The 19,141-nt window shown below is 41.7% G+C and overlaps 2 protein-coding genes across 4 annotated transcripts in view; one reads left to right on the forward strand and one right to left on the reverse strand.

Moving 5' to 3' along the window:
* The window catches only part of IFT140 (intraflagellar transport 140), an 80,686-nt gene that overhangs the window by 38,398 nt on the left and 23,147 nt on the right, over window positions 1–19,141 (forward strand). The window lies entirely within an intron of this gene.
* TMEM204 (transmembrane protein 204) overlaps window positions 1–19,141 on the reverse strand; it is a 28,742-nt gene that overhangs the window by 2,842 nt on the left and 6,759 nt on the right. The window contains exon 2 of the mRNA XM_017808838.1: window positions 10,749–10,904. Within this exon, the coding sequence (XP_017664327.1) occupies window positions 10,749–10,904 (156 nt within the window). The remainder of the gene's footprint in view (window positions 1–10,748; window positions 10,905–19,141) is intronic.

Here is a 19,141-nt window from a genome sequence, read left to right on the forward strand (position 1 = left end):
CACTTCCTTAACCACCACCATAACACAAGAATGTCATTACCAAAAGGACCCCTTCATGAAGGGAGATGGAATAAACAAAGACCCGTAAACTGCCAGAACATTTCTGGACACCATCTTCCTGAGGTCATGGGCAAGGAGAAGTCAAAAGCAAGTAAGTCCAGTGGCTGTATAGTGTCTTCTCAGTTAGCCACACTGCTTGTGCCTGCAAACACTGTCCCCATGGATACATGACAATGATGTGATCCCTGGCTATGGTCCTTTATTTTCCATGAAAGATCCCATCCTGAGTATGCACTGTATCAAGTTTCTAAAAAGAGTACTAGTAATGCAGTGAAGATGGAAAAGACTCGAGTTATATACAGATAAAAAAACAGAGGAGGGAAATTAAGTACAAATAAGAGGAAAAAATCAATCATTACTTAAAGGCATGACACTTGTACTGTTCTGAGAGTCAATAACGTGAAGGCTGAATTCCCCTCCTCATAATACAAACACTGAAGGAATATTCCTTTGGGAGATGTCTGGCATCTTTGGCTCTCCCGTGTCTGTCTGGAAGGTGGTTTGTAACTCAATTGCTTGCTGCACTTTCTCCTCCTGAGAGGAGAGCTGTACCACAGCTGGCACAGCCAGGGAGGCTTTGGAGTGAGGCATCTCTGTCTGAGGATAGGTGAGGAGGAAATAGGTTCTTTCAGGTTCTTTCCTGCTCTTTTGCTGCTCTGCTGTGAAAAAGGCTTGATGTTCCCTGGAGGGATTTTAGGCTGTTGACTCAGTTGTAAGGACACAATAACTCCTTGATTTTGTCAGTAAGTCTCTTAGTTATTTAATGGTTCAGCTTAGTTATAAGTGAACAAGTTTCATCTGGGAATAATGTGGCCACATGGAGCACACTGAGTGGCAGAACTTGCCGATCCACACAATTGTGGTTTGTTGGTGCTCCCAAATGGAACCTTCAGACTTGCTCAAGGTAGCATTTCCATGTTAGCAAGTTGGAGGTGGATTCCCAGCGCATAGATGGTCATCCATCGTTATTTCCAAGTATACAGGTGTGAAAGTTGCTTCTTGACTCCTGTTCAAAAACACTGAGTTAGAGCAGAGGTAGAAAAGTGAGTGGTGAAGTTGTGCTTTTGACAAATTAAGCTTGAGTCTTGATTTTTTCACCCCCCCCAGTAATCACTGTTGGATGACACACTGATATCACATCTTTTATGCTTTGTAAAATCCTGGTCCTTTGAAACCAGGCAGATGTCATTTATATCCTTGGATGGACTCTTGAAGGCAAATGAGGGAGCTAATTTTTCTATATATTTACATGCTCAGCTCATCACCACATGGGAGGTGGAGTGTTCTCTCCTGGTGCATTCCAAATTGTCACTGAAGTTTGCCCATGTTTTTTCAGCATTCACAGAACACTGCTTTTGTCCTCAAAGCCACAGTTAACTGTGCTCTTTCTTTTCTGTGAGGTTTCCTTGAACTGCTTTTGAGTTCCCATGACTTTGCTGTTTAGTGTTATCTGGGTCTTGTATGAGTTTAATCTATTGATTTAATCTATTGATTGTTAGCAATAACACCCAAGAAGATTTTAGCAGAGCTGGGAAACAATAGGTTTCCCTCATTTCCAGTGTCATTCTCTGAGTTCAGTTTGTCCTGAGGCACATGGTAGAGAAGAGAGGGGGAGATCAGATCCCGTATTGTGAGATAAATCAGTTTTTTTAATCTTTCCTCTGAGTTGGCTCAGTTTGCCCCTTGTGAAACCTGGATGATGAAGCTTCCCCTGTCTTTATTTTGTATTTCAGAGCACTGGGAGCAGAGGGTGCTAGTTGTGAGGTGCTTATAAAGAATTTGGAATTTACATCTTCATTTAGGTCTTATAATGATGACACACAGATAGTGCTCTGCTCTGCAAGAGGTTGCAGTCCACTGTTCAAAGAATGATAAATAGGAATTTTCTTATGAAGGTAGGAAATTGAGAGAAAGGGAGATGTTTGCACTTTCTGCAGCTGAGTTGTTGACCTCTTTCATCTCCTTAAGTTTTAAAATTGGCAGGAAGGAGGGTATTGATACAAATCGAGAGACCCATCTTACTGGGGAGTCTGGCACATGAGAAAACATGATCAGTTTTGATTTTCAATTTTCCTTTCAGAACTTGTTTCCAGTTCACACACACTTTCACAGGGAATCCATAAGGCATTAAATAAATTTTAAAAAAAGATGTGAAGCAAATCATAAAACTTTAAACAGGAAGAAGTTTGAGCAGAAGTCATGTGGACCGGTGACCACCCACAGATACCTCTAAGGGACAGTTATAAATATTAACAATAGTCCACTTCACACACACTCTCTTGCAATATTTGTTTGAGACTCTCGTGGCAGAGGGACATGGGTTCAGAAACACCAGAGTAACCCTGATGCTATGTCATGTCTTGCAGCTTAATTTCCACTGTAGACTATTTTCAGTATTTAAATGTTTTTCCAAATACCCAGCTTTTAATGAAATTACTTAGCTTTTCCTTTTCTCCTTATGTGTCACTTATGGCCAGTTACTGTCCTAAATGTCTGCACATCTCCATGTTTCCACCAGGAAAAAAGCACTAAGGCTTCCTTACAGGTCCCAAAATAAAACTATTTATGCTAGCAGGACTATTTCCCTTTGCAGGCCCTTTGCCTGAACCCTGCTCAGATGAGCAACCAATCATGCAAGAGGCTTTCTCTCCCAGTTCTGTGCCAGTGGCTGGGCAGGGCAGGAGAACTGGTTTGAGAGCTCCCTGAGTTGGCAGATCCCAGGAGCCAGTTGCCAGAGCTCTTGAGTTAATATGGAGGCTCTGTGTAGAATCCTTTGCTGCAGGCTAGACAGGAGCTGACATTTAAGAAGAGAAAAACGTGGGAGAGGAGAAAATATGTTACTGTAGAATTTGCTCAAACAGTTTTAGAGTTCTGCAGGTGTCAGTGAGCTCTAGAATGGAAACGTCACTGAGAATGTTATTTTCCAGTATTCTTATTTTATATTAGTGTGGCCTGATATTGGAATTATAAATGTGGGAACTCCAGAGCAAAGGGTAAAGAAATCATAATGATCCAAAATGACTGAGTTTGTATAGGATGGTAAGATTTAAATTTTGATGAATGCTGCTTTTGTGAAGATGATGATGAGTGAAAACCCCAAAGTTTGCTTGGATAGATTTTGTCTGTAACAGCTTAATCAACATTTAGTCTGTTATGTAAATGACTGGGCAAACACATGTAGTTCACTTATTTGTGCTGTTTAATAGTTAGAAGTACCCCTATAAAAATTAACCTTGTTCAGGAATAGTTTCCGGGACTAGAACTAACTGTGGTAACTTTTCCCTTTTTAGATAGATATTTGTAGCAATGTCTGAATTCAGTTTCACTATTCCAGTAAGATACCTGGAGGAAGACAGTTGGCTTCCCAGACTATTTCCCATAGGCAACTCTGCCAAAAATAATCAGAAAACTGCTCTTTGCCATCAGGCTTCCTGAGCTCATAATGTACAGTGCAGGTTAAGGAGGGCTGCAGAAGGGACATATTTCTTTAAATTTATTTATGAAAATATTGAACATTTTCATCTGGTTTAGTTTCTTTTCTGTTTTGTAGAGATGACAAGACTTCGAGATGTGTGGCTGAATTTCCCTCAATTAATTTCATTAGGTACAGCTATCAATTTCAGATCATTTTATTCTTTATTGTCTCAAGTCTGCAGAGAGGCCACATCTTCACTAAAAATCCTGATGAGATTACTTGAAGTGCTTTATTTTCCCATAGAGCTGCTGTTTATCTCTGGTTGTTTCCCATCCGTAGCAAAACAAGCTGGAATGGGGGGGCTTTTCCACTAGGGAAGGAAACAGATAACGAAGTCACTTGGAAGACTTTTGGTTGGGACAGTATTGACTGTGGCAGTGGGGGTGGGCTGGGAGAATGTTACTTTTTGAACTTACATTTCAGATCTGTATGCTGGATTTCCTGTTTGACTGAAGCTGCAAGCCAACTATGGAATTTTAGCATTTTGAAAGAACTCTAACAGTCACTTTTTTACTTCTGTGATTAGTTTGTTGCTTTTTCAGGCACCCCTTGATTCTCATTCTTCCTTTTTATTATGCATGGATAGTGCAGTTGAAGACATTCACATTATGTTTTTTTCTGGATCGCCAGAAAGTCTTTATTGGGATTTATAATCCTCCTCTTTACAGCTTGTCCTATAGGATGACTTTTGCTGCCTATAGTCAACAAAGGGAAAAGGGAGAAGAAGGAAAATAGAGCAGCCAGACTATTGAGAATTCACCACCCACACTTGTGCAGCAGAACTGCAAACAGGGAAGGGAAATGTTTCCCTCCTTTTCTATGTACCCCATCAAGTTTCACAGGGAATGGTTTAGCTGTGATGAGTCACACGCCTGAATGAGATGCTTGTAGGAGCTCAACTGTATTTATCAATGTGAGATGGATTCCCAAAGTGATTCCTGTAGGACTTATGCAAATGATTAGTTAATAAACATCTTTTCCTGTTTCAGCTTGGCACTTAAAGGAGTTGTGCAGGGCAAATGTGGGTCCTCTGTAACAGTAGTGTGCTCTTCATTGCAGCACCAGGCTGGATGATGCTTTGGTTTCTAATGCCCCAGGGACTCAAGTGACCCTTGAGTTTTCAGTAGGACATTGTTAAAAACAACAACTTTTTTTTTTTTTTTTATTTTAAAATTTCCTTCCAAGGATTTTGGTAGCATGTAACATCTCTTAGAATTAAGAGAGTAGCACAGCTTCTTAGGGGCAATAATACCCTCTTGTCCTTCACTTTTCTGAATTACAAGGGCTTGTGTTCTTTGTCAGTCCCTGTCTTAAACCTGATGGGAGATTTAGTTAGTGTAAGGCAGTGAATCCTACTTTATGTCAGAAATCTTCAAAGGAAGGTGCAGAGCACTGTTTAACCAGTCTAGGTCTATTGACAGTAACTTGCTTTTTTGGAGGTTTCCTTAGAAATTATGCCAGCCTATGAACAGAAGGTCAAAAAGCATTCCCAATGAATTAGGCAGAATTCCTCTTGGGCAGCTGTTTAAATAAGGATAAATGTGCAGGCTCTCACACTGGAAGTTGACTATAAGCATTGCTTGACACCTTGGATTCAGAGGCAGCTGGAGCCAATTAAAGCTCTGCTTTAATTGTAATAAACTTCATATCAGACACAGCTATAAGGTCCTGTTGTAAATCAGAATCATGGAATAGTTTGGGTGAGAAGGGACCTTAAAATTCATCTCATTCCAACACCCTGCCATGGGCAGGGACACCTTCCAATCCAAGTTCCAAGCCCTGTCCAACCTGGCCTTGGACAATTCCAGGAATGGAGCAGCCACAGCTTCTCTAGGCAACCTGTGCCAGGGCCTCACCACCCTTCCAGGGAAGAATTTCTTCCCAAAATCCCATCTAACCCTGCCCTCTGGCAGTGGGAAGCCATTCCCCCTTGTCCTATCCCTCCAGGTCCTTGTCCCAAGTCCCTCTCCAGCTCTCTTGGAGACCCTTTAGGCCCTGGAAGGGGCTCTCACGTCTCCCTGGAGCCTTCTCTTCTCCAGGTGAACCCCCCCAGCTGTTGCAGCCTGGCTCCAGAGCAGAGGGCCTCCAGCCCTCGGAGCATCTCTGTGGGCTTCTCTGGTCCCACTCCAACAGGTCCCTGTCTGTCTTATGCTGAGGATCCCAGACCTGGCTGCAGTACTGCAGGTGGGGTCAGCCTGAGCCAAAATACCCTGTGCAGAGAGAAGCAGTCATTGAAATGTCCAGGAGGATCATTTGTCAATGTCATCTTCTGCTTTCATTGTTCAAGTGCTCTCTTCATCTCCTGATACCTCAGAGGGTTAGAGCTGCATAACTGGATTGAGGGAGGCAACTTGACTTGAATTGTTTCCATGAGACACTTCCATGCATATATGATGTGTGTGTTTGTAAGCAATAAAGTGAATGAGTTGAAGAACTTTCCATTTCACACACTTATTACTGCATTATTTCTAATGCTGTGGCTGTCATAAAACATTCCTTATCCTTGCATATCCAAACAATATTGATCTGGTAATAATTCGTTACCATATTTCTAATCAGAATATATGCCCTTGACATTGAGATGCTACAACAACCTGCCTGCTGCTCTTGTCAGTGTTTAGCCATGAAGAATACAGGCAAATCTTCTCCCTGCTGCAGCTATACCAGATGAGGAGTTCACCACACTTCTTGGAAGCTACTGCCCTTCCTAGTTTGCTGGTTCAGCTGCTCCCAGGAACTACTTCAGACAAAATAAGTGGGATAGGCTTCTAGATTTTAAGATCTTTGAAAATGTAGTTCATTTTGCAAGTATGTGAAAACAAGATCACTTATTGTGATGTTTCCAGTCCACATAAAGAGCAGGCACATTTGGCACTGAGGTGAAATAAAAATGAGAAAGAATGAAAACATTAAGCACTAGCCAAGCAGTCAAGTTCTCTCTTTTTGTTATGATTTTTAGGTTATTTACAGCACCTCATTTATTTGCTTCCTTTCCAGGAAGTAGTAGGTTTACAGCTCCATAGATTTCATCTTAGAACAGATCTGGCTTGAGAGTGTCGTGAAGGAAAAAGGTGGAAGGAAGTAATACAGAAGCCAGGATCACATTCTCTCAGGAATATCTTCGGCCTTGTTCTCCGATGGCTGCTGTGCTGTTCTGATCTGCATTGAGCTTTCCTGGATATCAGTCAATCTGAAGTGGTTGGACCCAGAAAGAAGAGAGAAGGTAAATGGTCCAACAACTACTTGATTTAGTTTTAACAGCACAGGAATTAGACTATGCTTGAGCTCAGCTTTCCTGTGATGGATTAGGGGTCTGGAGTGAAACACAGCATCGGCAGAAAAACATAGTGGGCAAAGCTGGAATGCAGTGCTTGAAATTCAAGAGAGGTAAGACTGTAATGTATTTGGCTGTAAATGACAAGCTCAGTAGGAACACAAAACTTTTTAATCTTCAGGATATTACGTATTAAAGTAATTTAATGCTGAAAGCAGACTGGCAAGAATGTTAATCATTATGATTCAGGTTTGCAGTCTTGGACGTTCAGAAACCAGGATGAGATCTAATGTAAGGGGTACTCTATCCCAGATTTTCCCTATTATGATTTTAACATTTCACTCTTAAATCTGTGATAATCATCATTATACAAGATCAAGACTTGGCTCGAGCCCCTCAAGGCCTGATCACATCTGGCAAGTTAGTGCTTGTAGTAGTTAAATATCCTCTGAAGTGCTCTTTCTTCCCTGTGCTGTTAGTATGGATTTCCCTTTCCAACAGCTCTTCTGTCAGCTGTTATTCATCCTATATTCAGCACATGGAGTTTTTAACAGTTCCTTGATAAAAAACAGAAACTGCAAAATCCTCTAAAGGGGAACTTCTGAGCTTTGACACAAAATTCCACGTACGATGCTGGTTCCATTTTCACCAGGAGGCTTTTCCAAAGCAAACAGCTCACTTTCCTGTTAACAGGGAGGTGTGAGGCTGCGGAGCTTTGGAGCTGTGTGAATCCCGTTGCTGTCCCAGGAGCAGTGCTGTTTCCTCTCTTTTTTCCTTCCTCTTTGCTTCCTGGGGCTTTATTTTCTGTCAGAGGTCCATCCTTTTTGAATGGCTGTCAAATGCATGTGCAGGTGGCAGGAGTGAGGAAGTGGTGGAGCCTGGAGCCACTGTAAGCTCCAGTGGACTAGAGATGGTTGATTTGAGCTTGTGATAGACTTTGGAGATAATACTTAGCACACTTAGTTTTCTAAGCCAACAAGGACTTCTGTTCAGACCATGGGAAACTCTAATGAAACCCACACAGAGTTTCAGTTGACTAAAAATAAGAAAATTGTAGGTTGAGCCTTCCCCCATAATATGAGACCTCATTCTACCACTGACCATTGCAGTTCTCTTCAGCACTTGTTGGCATATTCCAGGATGAAAGGTAGAGATCAAACAGAAGTTGGAATTAGAGGGAACATGATTCAAGATAATTTCTGAAAGTACTGCAGAACAATTCCTCAGGTCATTTGGATTTTGAAAAGGAAAAAGTAGGGGGTTGGTGCTAGTGTTCTTTCACTTGAAAGTGTAATGAACAGAAATTACCCAGCCAGAAATATTTAATAAGATTGAATGTTCTTTCTTAAATATTACTTACTCTTCTCACATAAATAATCTGTCTGACCTGAAGTACCTTGACTTTAACCCTTCAAAGGAAGCAGGGAAGAGCCTTGCAGGGGTTTCTCTTGGACTGTTTGCATGGACCAAATGCTTTTAAGTGCAAGCATCGTATTCACTATTCTGATGGTTTTGCCCAATATTGCTACTTTTCTTTGAGAAAGGCTGAGAGGTCACTGTCTCAGTGGAGGCTCAGAGACTGAGTGTCGTCTGTGGCTCATGGGATATGGGGTGGCCACTGTCTTCCCTTTCAATGTAGAACACTGTCTCCCAGTGCAGCATCAGTCCTTCATCGGAGCAGTAGAAATGCTGGGCTTGCTCACCCTTTACACGTGGATTTTGTCTGATATCAAAGGCACTTCATCCATAATGACTAAATTGCTGTCACCTGGGCCCATTCCAGGGAATTTGGTGAGTGCAGACCTCCTAGGGAGTCAGCAGTTGATACACCGCTGTCCTGAAAAAACTAGGGAGGTTTCCAGGAAGTCATCCCATTATATTGTGATAATGGCAGATATGACAACTTCTTCCCACTTTTTGCAAAAGTATGCATTCCAGAAGACTTCAGCTGGTTGTTCTGGATATCAGGAAGGAATTCGTTTAAACAGAAAACTTACATTAAGATAATGAGATGTAAAATGAATATCATGGGCAGAAAACCATCTGATGAGGGTAAAGGAGAGTGTGGCATAACTGCAAAGGGGTGGGGCAGTGACAGTCACTGTTATTTCTGCAAATTCAGACCCACAATGTCTGTCTTCGTAGCTGTCACAGGCTGCCTTTACACCTTTGAACACAAGCAGGCAGATGAACTCCTTGATCCAACAGCTTCTTCAGCCATTCTCATTTGTATTTTGTTAATCATTTGGACTCCAGCTTTCCTCTCCTCTCCCCTCCCAGCACTGAGGATTTCAAGGTTCAGCTTGCATAACAGGTAATAGCAGGCATTTCCTTCTCCTGTGTCGGGATATCCTGGCGCCCTTCAGTCTCTCTCTGACTGTGTTTAAAACAGACTCCAGCACAGGAAAAAAAAAAAAGGCCCAGTCTAAAATTAGCAGCTGTGGCAGAAGAAAGGCCCACGGCTGTCCCCTGTGCTGCTCGTCAATGAAACAACACATCCAAACAGAGCCAGAATGCCTTTCTGCTTGAGGGAAAACACACAGGGTGAGTTTGGGGAGGATAGGAGGAGGGAGAGCTCAGCAGGCACCACAGAGGGTCAGGGAGAACTTTCCAGAAGGTATCCACAGTTACACAGACCATGGTGGGGCTCTAGGGAGAGCTTTTATGGCAAGGCCTGGAGGTGTTTAAGCTGAGACTGCATGTGGCATCAGTGCCATGGTCTGGTAATTGCGGCAGGGTTGGATCAAGGGTTGGACTTGATGATCCTAGAGGTCTTTTCCAACCCAGTTGATTCTACGATTCTGTGATTCTAAGGCTGTATATCTGTCTTTTGGCAGCACTGGCTGGTGCTTGAGGCTCTTGCTGCACCTGAAGCTGGATCAGGTGCTTTGAGAGTTACAGAACCTCTGCAGAACCCTCCTCTTGTTTGGATTTCAGGTTCCTCGTCCTTAATTTACCTAAATAAACCTGAACATTTTATTGCTGTGAGACCTTATGTAAATGACCTAGGCCAAATTCTGATCTTGCAGTGGTGTAAACCTGAGGTCTCAGTAGCTTTAGGCCATTCTTAATATTCTGAGTTGTTAAAGTTAAAATTAAAATTTAAAATAAAATGGTGTTGCTTTATTATAACCTGTTTTTATATATATATATATATATATATATATAAATGTTGTATTTTTAATCTGATCTTGTAAGCAGCTGGAATGTTACTCCATTAATGACAGTTTCCTGCATGGATATATTTTATACTCTTAGTGTAATGAATACCGAGTGACTTACTTTATGTAGTAAAGAAAAGTATTACTGCAGAATGTTTATACTTTGTTGCCACTGTTGTCAAAGTGGAATTGTGATAAACCCATTTCCGCCTTTCCTCATGCATTTCTGTATACAGTCCGTGAGAATTGCTGTGGGAATTTTATTTATAGCAGTCAGTGGTATGAGTTGACTTCAGTTTTCTTTGCTGGATTGCAGAGGTATCTGTCTGCCAAAATCCAGCTGGTGGTCGTTGAGTAAAATTCAGTTAGCTAAAAGCAAATAATCATGTTTCAACAAGGCTTCAAAAATTTTCTTAGCCCTTCTGCTCTGCTTTCTCACAGTTCCTTTGGTGTATTTTATCCTGCTAAATTGTGGGATTACAGTGCATCCAGTTTATTTCTTTTATGTTTGCCTTCCTGGTTTCGTAGGAAATAATAAAGGCTTGTTTTTCTTGGTTGGCAGAAGCCTCATTCTGATATATCCCACATAAAAGCTTCTATTCATGTCCTGCAGAATCTCATAGGGAGAGAGCTTCTCGGAGACAATGAACTTGCTTTTAGATTTAGGTCTTTTTGCTATTCTTTGTCACTTGAAAGATTTATAAAGTAAGAAACTCTTTTCCACCTGGATTTAATAGATACTGACTACTTTTCCATCAGTAAAAAGAAGTGGACTTACTGGCAAGTTGGAACACGGCAGCTATGGCCTCCTCCCACCACTGAGTGTCCTGGGAGATGATGGGGAGCTCCATGAGCCCCAGGACAAAGATGAGCTGGCCCGCGGTCAGAGCCACTGTGGCGATGAGGTTACAGGCCCTCATCATGTCGAACTGCACTGGGGAAACAGAGGAAGCATAAAGTTAAAACAGTAAAAACCTGGGAAAAAAAAATCCTGGATGAGCAGGAATGTAAAATTTGTCAGTCCACAGAAAAGAGTTCTCAGACTATTCCTTCTCCCAGCAGTCCCTTGCTCTAACTGGGATCTGATTAAGAAAGGATTTTCTTTATGATGTGTATCAGATCTTTCCTTTGGTTGCACAGCATCCCATAAGTATTGCTTCAGTGCATGAAACAAGCAGCTAATTTTCCCAGGATGACCCACTAGAGGTGCTGGAATTCTGCCAATTGAAGATTCTATCTGTAATTCATAGCCAGAATTGTTCGGGGCAGGAATGATGTTTGCTTTGCATTTGTGTGACACAGATGGAAATGGAACCATAAATAAATAGTTTTTCAAGACCCTAAAATAATAATCACTCCAAACTAATAACACCCTGAATTTCTTTTTTCCCTTGTCCATCTGTATTGTCCTAGAAAACATCTTGTGAATGTTAATGTTGAGGTCTTACAGGTTTATGGAAGTTTGATATAGAGGATTCTTAACTTTTTCTTCTTTTGACATTTATTAATCTTTGGGAGGCACTGGAAAGACCCTTATATTTCCATCTGTGTAACGAGGGAAATGGTTATAATGAAGATGTCAAGGCTTGGCAGTTTTTAATGAGGCGTTAGGGCATAATCTACATGTACAAGTAAAAAGTTACCTTTTTTTAAAATGTGTGTGTGTGTGTGTGTGTGTGTGTGTATTTATATATAGGAGGAGTTGTAGGAGTATGTTTTGGGAGTCTACTATTGACCACCTGGCCAGGACAATGCCACTTATGAATTATTCTACAAGGAATTAAGGAATATCTCTAGATAGTGCTCTGGGCCTTAAGGATGATTTTAAGTTCCCCGACATCAACTGGGAATATCCTACAGCGGACACAAACAGGTCCAGGAAATTTCTGAAGCATGCTGAAGATAACTTCTTGGTGCAGAGACTGAGGGGGCCAACTAGAAAAGGTGCCCTCTGACATGGGCAGTTTGTAAAAAGGTTGTGGACAAAGTGGCTCTTAAGAGTGCAGGAGCTGGCAATTCCAAAGCATGGGGAGACATGCAAGCAGGGAAGCAGGAGGGGTTGGCTGAGCAGGGATCTTCTTCTGGAAATGAGTCTCTGACTGGGAGGATGACAAACTCCCAGCAAACCCTGAGCTTGTTCGAGACTGGCTCCTCCAACTGGATGTGCATAAATCTATGGGGCCTGATGAAATCCATCCCAGGGTACAGAAGGAGCTGGAAGGAGCTGGTGAATGTTATTGTGGGACCTCTCTCCATTATTTTTCAGTGGTTTTGAGTGGAGAAGTTCCTATTGACTGGAAGGTGGCAATTGTTGTCCCAGTTTTCAAGCAGGGTAAGAAGGAAGACCCTGGAACCTACAGGCATGTCAGTCTCACTTCAATGCCTGGTAAAATTAAGTCCTGCTTAACCCACTTACTTTCCACTTACAACCAAGGGAAGGCAGTGGATGTGATGAGTTTGGGTTTTAGCAAAGTTTTTGATACCATCTCTCACATCATCCTCCTGGATAAACTGTCAATGGATCAATGCAGGCAGACAAGTCCATCATATACTGGGTGAGCAGTTAAAGGGTTACACTAAATGGGGTGATATCAGGCTGGTGGCCAGTCACCAATGGGGTTCCCCAGAGCTCCGTTTGAGAGCTGGTGCTCTTGAATGTTTTTGTAAATTATTTGGGTGTAGGAATCAAAGATACGTTAAGTTTGCTGATGATACTAAACTGGGAGGAACTGTGGCCTCCCATGAGGGTAGAGGGGCCTTACAGAGAGGTCTGGGCAGGCCAGAGGGCTGGGCAGTCACCAACAGTATGAAATTTAACTAGAACAAGTGCCAGATTCTGCACGTGGGATGGGGCAATCCTGGATATATGTACAAATCTGGGGACAAGAGGCTGGAGAAGCCCCTGGAAAGGGACCTGGGGGTCCTGGTCAATGGCAAGTTCAATAGGAGTCAGCAGTGCCCTGGTAAGCCCAAAAGGCCAACTATGCCCTGGGGGGCATCAGGCAAAGCATCTCCCTCTGGGTGAAGGGGGTGATCGTGCCGCTCTGCTCTGCTCCAAGGCAGCCCCACCTCGAGCCCTGGGGGCAGTTTTGGGTGCCCCAATATACAAAGGGCATTGAACAATGGGAGTGTGCCCAGAGGAGGATGACCAGGATGATGAAAGGCCTCGAGGGTAAGATGTGCAAGGAGTGGCTGAGGGCATTTGGCCAGCTCAGGCTGGAGAAGAGAAGGCTGAGAGGTGACCCCATCTCATTCTGCACCTTCCTCACGAGGCGGAGGTGCTGATCTCTGCTCTCTGGTGACCAGTGACAGGTCACGAGGAGCTGGAAGGAAGCTGTGTCGGGGTTAGACATTAGGAAAAGGTTCTTCCCCCAGAGGGTGGTGGGACACTGGACAGTGACCAGGGCAGTGGTCACATTCCCAAGCCTGATAGAGCTCTGGTGTGTGTAAGATGCTCTTAGTGATAGGGTTTTGTTTTCGGTAGTCCTGTGAGGAGCAGGACACAATGATCCTTGTAGGTCCCTTCCAACCTGAGCTATTCTATGATTCTATATTAAATATAAAGAACAAATGCAGCAATGACTACAGACATGGATATCTTCAGTCTTGACTAGAAACCTTATTAAAGTGTGTCTCCCAGCTGGCTACTGAATGGAATATTTTAATTGCAAAGTTGGGTACTTTTAGTCAGGCTTTCTTCCTACTTTTCCTGTTAACCTGATGGATGTCCTGTTTTTATCCTTTTCCTTCCTCTCTAGCAAAAGGTGGGATTTGCAAATATCTTTGTGCCAGTTCAACATCTCTTGCTCATGTGTCTTTGCTGTTCTGAAATAGAAGCAGTGATGTGTTTAAGTTGACATATATTAGAGAAGGAAAGACTCTGGACACAGATATTCAGCTTATTTTCAGAAGTGTCTTGACTGGTTGTAAGTTTGGTGGATGCACTGACCATCAGAATTTGGTTCCTGATCTTCCAAGGAGACTGCTAGGAAGTGTAGAAAACAAAACTCGATATAAACAAGAGTAAACTTAATTGTGGAGTCTGGTCTACTTTTGTGAGTCATAAAAATGTTTACCTTTTATTTTCCCCTTGTAGATCATCTTTAGCTTCCAGTGTTCTAAGTAACAACTCATGATTTAATTAAAATTTAATAAAATATAGTATGGTATCTGAAGGGTTAGTTAAGAACCACAGTCCATTAAAATTTTTCACATTGAATAAAATGTTAAGAAGGAAGGTAACATACTAAATATTTTTGGCTTTTCCTAGTGAGTTCATCTCTGACCAGAGAGGAATATTATTTCACTGAAAATGTTCAAAGATTTTGTGTTTAACTTCCAAAGTTGTCCTTTTAGCATCAGCAGCATTTGGATCTCTTGCCATGTTGAATGCTCACAGGTCAAGAAGCACATTGGCTGGTAATGGAATCACAGTCAGATGTCTGAGCTTTGTAAACATCAGTAAAACTTGGAACATCTGGAGTGTTCTGTTTTCCCACTCAGATGGACTTCTGTAATACTTTGAGGACCAATGCTTGCTGAAGAGATGGTAATGACTTTCAAAGGAGAAAGGCCCAAAGTAAGAGTAGGCTTGCAGCCATTATTAGTACTTTCATTTGGTGACAGAACTATCTGCAGTGTTTAAAAAATTGCTGCCATAATGGATTCTGTTACCCTGTCTGTATATAGTACATGAGAGCTCTAAAAAGAAAAGCCTCTGTTTTTGCACAACCTTTAAAAGTCTGAAGTTTATGCCAGAAATATATACTACCCCCAACATAGAAGTTAACACCAAAGTTTTGCTTTCACTGCTGTTTGTGACTTTTTTTAACACTTAACTGTATTACAAAGTCTTTTAGCTTTGCCACAGATGATGTTATATGCATACTAAAAATAGAAAGTTTCTGACTGTGACTCAGTTGAATTTCAACAAAATTTGTAATAATTTAATCTTTACATAATGGTTCTTTGAGCTCTGTCCTCTCCTGTGGCTGGAAGAGCAGCAGCTCTGGATGGGTAACACTGATGATCTTTGCTGCTCTTTGTAAGAACTGCACACTTAGGGATGTTTATTGGCCTAATACACTGTACTGTTGGATATTTTGCATAGCTGCTGCTTTTAACCAAAAAACAGGTTGCACGCGGTCCATGGAGCCACAGCAGGCTGATGGTTGGTTGGATAAGAAGGAAGCAGCTGGTAGGATTTCATTAAATATGAAGACAGTTATTTTTATGGAATAAGGTGTTACAAGAACTGAGTACCCTTCCATCTCTCATATGAGAGATGTTGTTTTATTCTAATAGGTTAAATGTGTGATCTGTGAACTTTTGGTTTTATTCTAGAATTGTAATGATTCCTCTTGGGGAAAAAAAGAAAACATAGAATCCTAGAATCATAGAATTGTTTAGCTTGGAAACGAGCCCTAAGATCATCAAATTCCCTCGGCACTGCCCAGGCCACCACTGACCATGTCCCCAAGTGCCACATCCACATGCCTGTTAAACCCCTCCTGGGATGATGACTCCACCTCTGTCCTGGACAGCCTGTTAATAATGTATAACTCTTATAATAATGCATGAAGTCCATTCTTCTTGCCATAGAACTTGTTACAGTCAGCCTGAAAGTGCCAGGTGGCTGTGCTTTCTTACTCACAGCCGTGGTGACTTGGCATACTGTCAGCTCAGCACAGGGCAATTTTACTTTGTACATAAGCTGAGCTTCTGCACCAGACCTACCACAACCCCAAAAGTGGTATCTGAGGAAAGCAGCTGTAGTCTCCTTTTATTGAGGACAACCAATAGACAGTACAGATCAAGAAAGAGAATTGAGTGTGCGATGTCAAAGCGTTTCCTCAGAGCTGTACCCATAGAAGAGCCATAGAAGATGGAAATCTTGTTGAGGAAGACCAGGCCAAAAAGGCCTTCTCCTGCTTGAATGACTGATCAATCCAGGAATAAATATTCCTCATCTCTTATAAAATTGGTTGCAATATAGTTTTTGAAAGAGCTGTGAAATTTAGTATTTGCCTTTGTGCTCTTTTACTCTGCCTATTTTAAATTATATGTAGGCAGAAATGCCTCACTAGCCAGCTTTACTCTATTCTGATGAGTTTTCTGTAGACTTGATTATTATTATGAATTTAGGATCATCTGTTCAACCATTTCAGCTTCATTTATAGTAGCCGGGATTCCATTGTCTCTTTTTGTGGCCATTGAGGACTTCATCAGCTTTTGCCTAATGGTTTGTTAGTCACAATTTGTAAAACAAGATGTTAATAATGATTATAATGTCTGCACAGTTACTAGTGGCATTTGTGTTAACCCCTCACTTCTAGAATCTATTGCCTAAGACTGTCACGACATAGGTGTTTTGTATTTTGGATGTCCCACTTTTTTTGTTTTGAACTCAATATTGTTCATGTCACTCATCTCCTGAAGTTTAACTGTGACAGAATTTCCTATAGCCAGAAGAGGATGTTCCCTATAGCTAGACAGGGGTATTCCCTATGGCCAGAGATTGTGGTTCCCTATAGCTAGATACTTCCAGCAGAACAGACCTGGCCACGACAGAAGGTGTTTATTCCTTTATGTGTGTCTGACAGGTGAAGGAGGGAGGGAAATCCCTCCTTTATCCACCTTCCTTAAGATGCAACTTGGCTGTTAACAGCTGGAAAGGGTTAGTCACTGAATGGCTCCAAAACTCTGCCCTAAGTGTCTGCTCTTCATCAACATCCACTGCTGGTCTCTGCCTTTTTCCTTCTGGTAGCCTGTCCTGGTTTTCTGCCCATTTTCTCTGAGAAGCAGTTAATTCATGGACAAGGCATCCAGCTGGGACTCTTGTTCAGCTCCGGGTACTGGCTTAATGAATTCTGCTTTGTTTAAAACAGTTATCAGTCAAGAGTCAAACCCCAAACTCCAGGGATGAGACCAATGCCAATTCCTTGTTGTTTTGCTCACTTCCTAAACCAGCTGTATCCATCTGGATTAGATGTTGATTTGATTTTCTTACTTACAAGCAGCAATTTTGTTTTGCAATGATCCATGATAGCCCCAGGACTGTTGATGTTATGTTCCAGGATAGCCTTAGGACTATTTGCAGAAGTAAGTTAGTCATATTGGAGAGTAATTTGCAGTGTTTTGGGATAATGAGGAAGGATGATCTCACTGGAAAATCACATTATGTTAATTGCTTAAAATGTGAGCATTTCTTCCCCCTTTCTGTCTGCAGAGAGGCGAAGAAAACCAGTAAGCAGGTCAATTCAAGCTTTGTAGTGATTAAACAAAATGGCTCAAAATATTTTCGTAGTTGTCTAAAACTCCCCCTGAGAAAGACCACTTTTGGTCAACAAAAATTTTAGTGCAAACTTAAGTCCAGCTTCTGTAAGTTATTAAGTTTCCAGCCCTGGGAGGAATCTGTGACTGCACATTTACTCAGTGCCAGGGGACAGGGCTGACTCTCAACATCTCTGTGCCCTCACAATTTTCTGCTGACATCTGAACTGTAGGAGCTGACTGGGAGTGTGCTGTTATCGCTGTCCATCGTGGGACACTAAGTGTGTTACATCTAAAAAATGGTCCCCAAACTCTTAATTAGCTCTTAAACTCTTACTAACACGGGATGAATTATACTCAGCTGAGGGATGGTGCCACCTCAGGCTGCTGTGAAGCTGATTACATCTATCAGTTCATCCATGCTTTAAATCTCCTTAGGGATTTTGCTTCCTTGTTTTTGTAATGAAAGAACTTAAAAAGAATATTCTACTGCTGCTGTTTCCTTTTTATGGTTCTTGGGTTTATTTACTGATTACTTATTTGGTGAATTATTGAGGACACATTCTGAGATGTACCTGATTGTCTTCATAAATGCTTGATGTTCATATGTGACTTTATTCTGGGAAGGAGGATAAATGGTTGTGTTTCTGAAATAGAGATTTCTAACTGATTATGGATGAAATGCTCCTTACACTTAAGTTGCTTCACTTATTTTTGTTAGAACCCATTTTCAGTTTCTTGAAACTGTGCTAGACTTCATCTTCTTGGCCTGGGTGTCTGCAGGCTGAGATCATATTCTGCTGATAAAATTTAATCTAACTAGATAAGTAATTAGGTTTTCTCTAATATAATCAAGAGATTCTAACTGAGCCCACCAGTTTCCTCTGGAACCTGACATTTTGCTGAGGTGTTATCCTGAGATAAGGGATGTATCCTATGTTTCAGCCTTTTGGAATAATTTTTAAAATTATAGGGACTTCAGAAATGCAAAGCCAAACAACTTAACATTGGGAAAAGACAGAATAGTGCACTTGAACCTAAATGGGTAAAAGGCAAGAGTCAGCAAGAGCAGGGCTTCTGTCTTGCCGACTCTCACTTATGGTCTTGCTGTTCATAAAAATGAGTTGCAACTTGGAAAACTGGATTCTGTATTAATAAATAATTTTAGAAGAAACCCTTCCTTAGAATAAAAAAAAAAACAAAACACTTTAGTCAAACTTTTGGCAATGAATGGTGTGTTTCTTTCGTTTTGGATATCAGCATTGTCAGCAAAGATCAGATGTGCTGAGCAGCCTCCCCAGCTGCCATGGAAATCAGCTGGAGCTGTGCCTTGGATATCAAGAGCACTATGAAAGTGCAAAGCACAACTGTGCTTCATTTTACAACAGACACATAGGAGGTCAGCACTTACTGTTAAAGCAATTAAGAGATGATAAGGACAATAAATAGCACCACTGTAACTGTTTACTGACAGTCAGCATCATGCTGTGCCTCCCAAAGCTGTGCTCTATTTATGAAGTCTTTGACATTTAATTTCTTCTGTCGATCTAAACTTATGGTATTTATGTTGTTAACCTCTTTGAGTATGAATTAGGAAATATATTGAAACAAGTTAAAGCTACTTGTGAAACAAACTAAGCCAAATGTTGGCAGTATCTCAGTGCACCTTTGCATGGCTGTGTCACTGAGACCATAGGAAGGTTTAAAGCCTCTGCGATGTAGATGTATTTTGATGGTCTGAATAGTCACTGATTTATTAAAAGTGAAACATCTTTTATTTGATTTGTACCCCTTCCCCGGGGCCCCTGGTGGTCTAGTGGTTAGGGTGCAGGACTCTCACCGCTGCGACCCGGGTTCGATTCCCGGCCCCCCGGGCAGATGGAGCTCGTCAGCCCTGTG

The sequence above is a fragment of the Lepidothrix coronata genome, unplaced genomic scaffold, assembly GCF_001604755.1.
Source record: "Lepidothrix coronata isolate B3197 unplaced genomic scaffold, Lepidothrix_coronata-1.0 Scaffold24, whole genome shotgun sequence".
In the NCBI taxonomy this organism is placed as follows: Eukaryota; Metazoa; Chordata; class Aves; order Passeriformes; family Pipridae; genus Lepidothrix; species Lepidothrix coronata.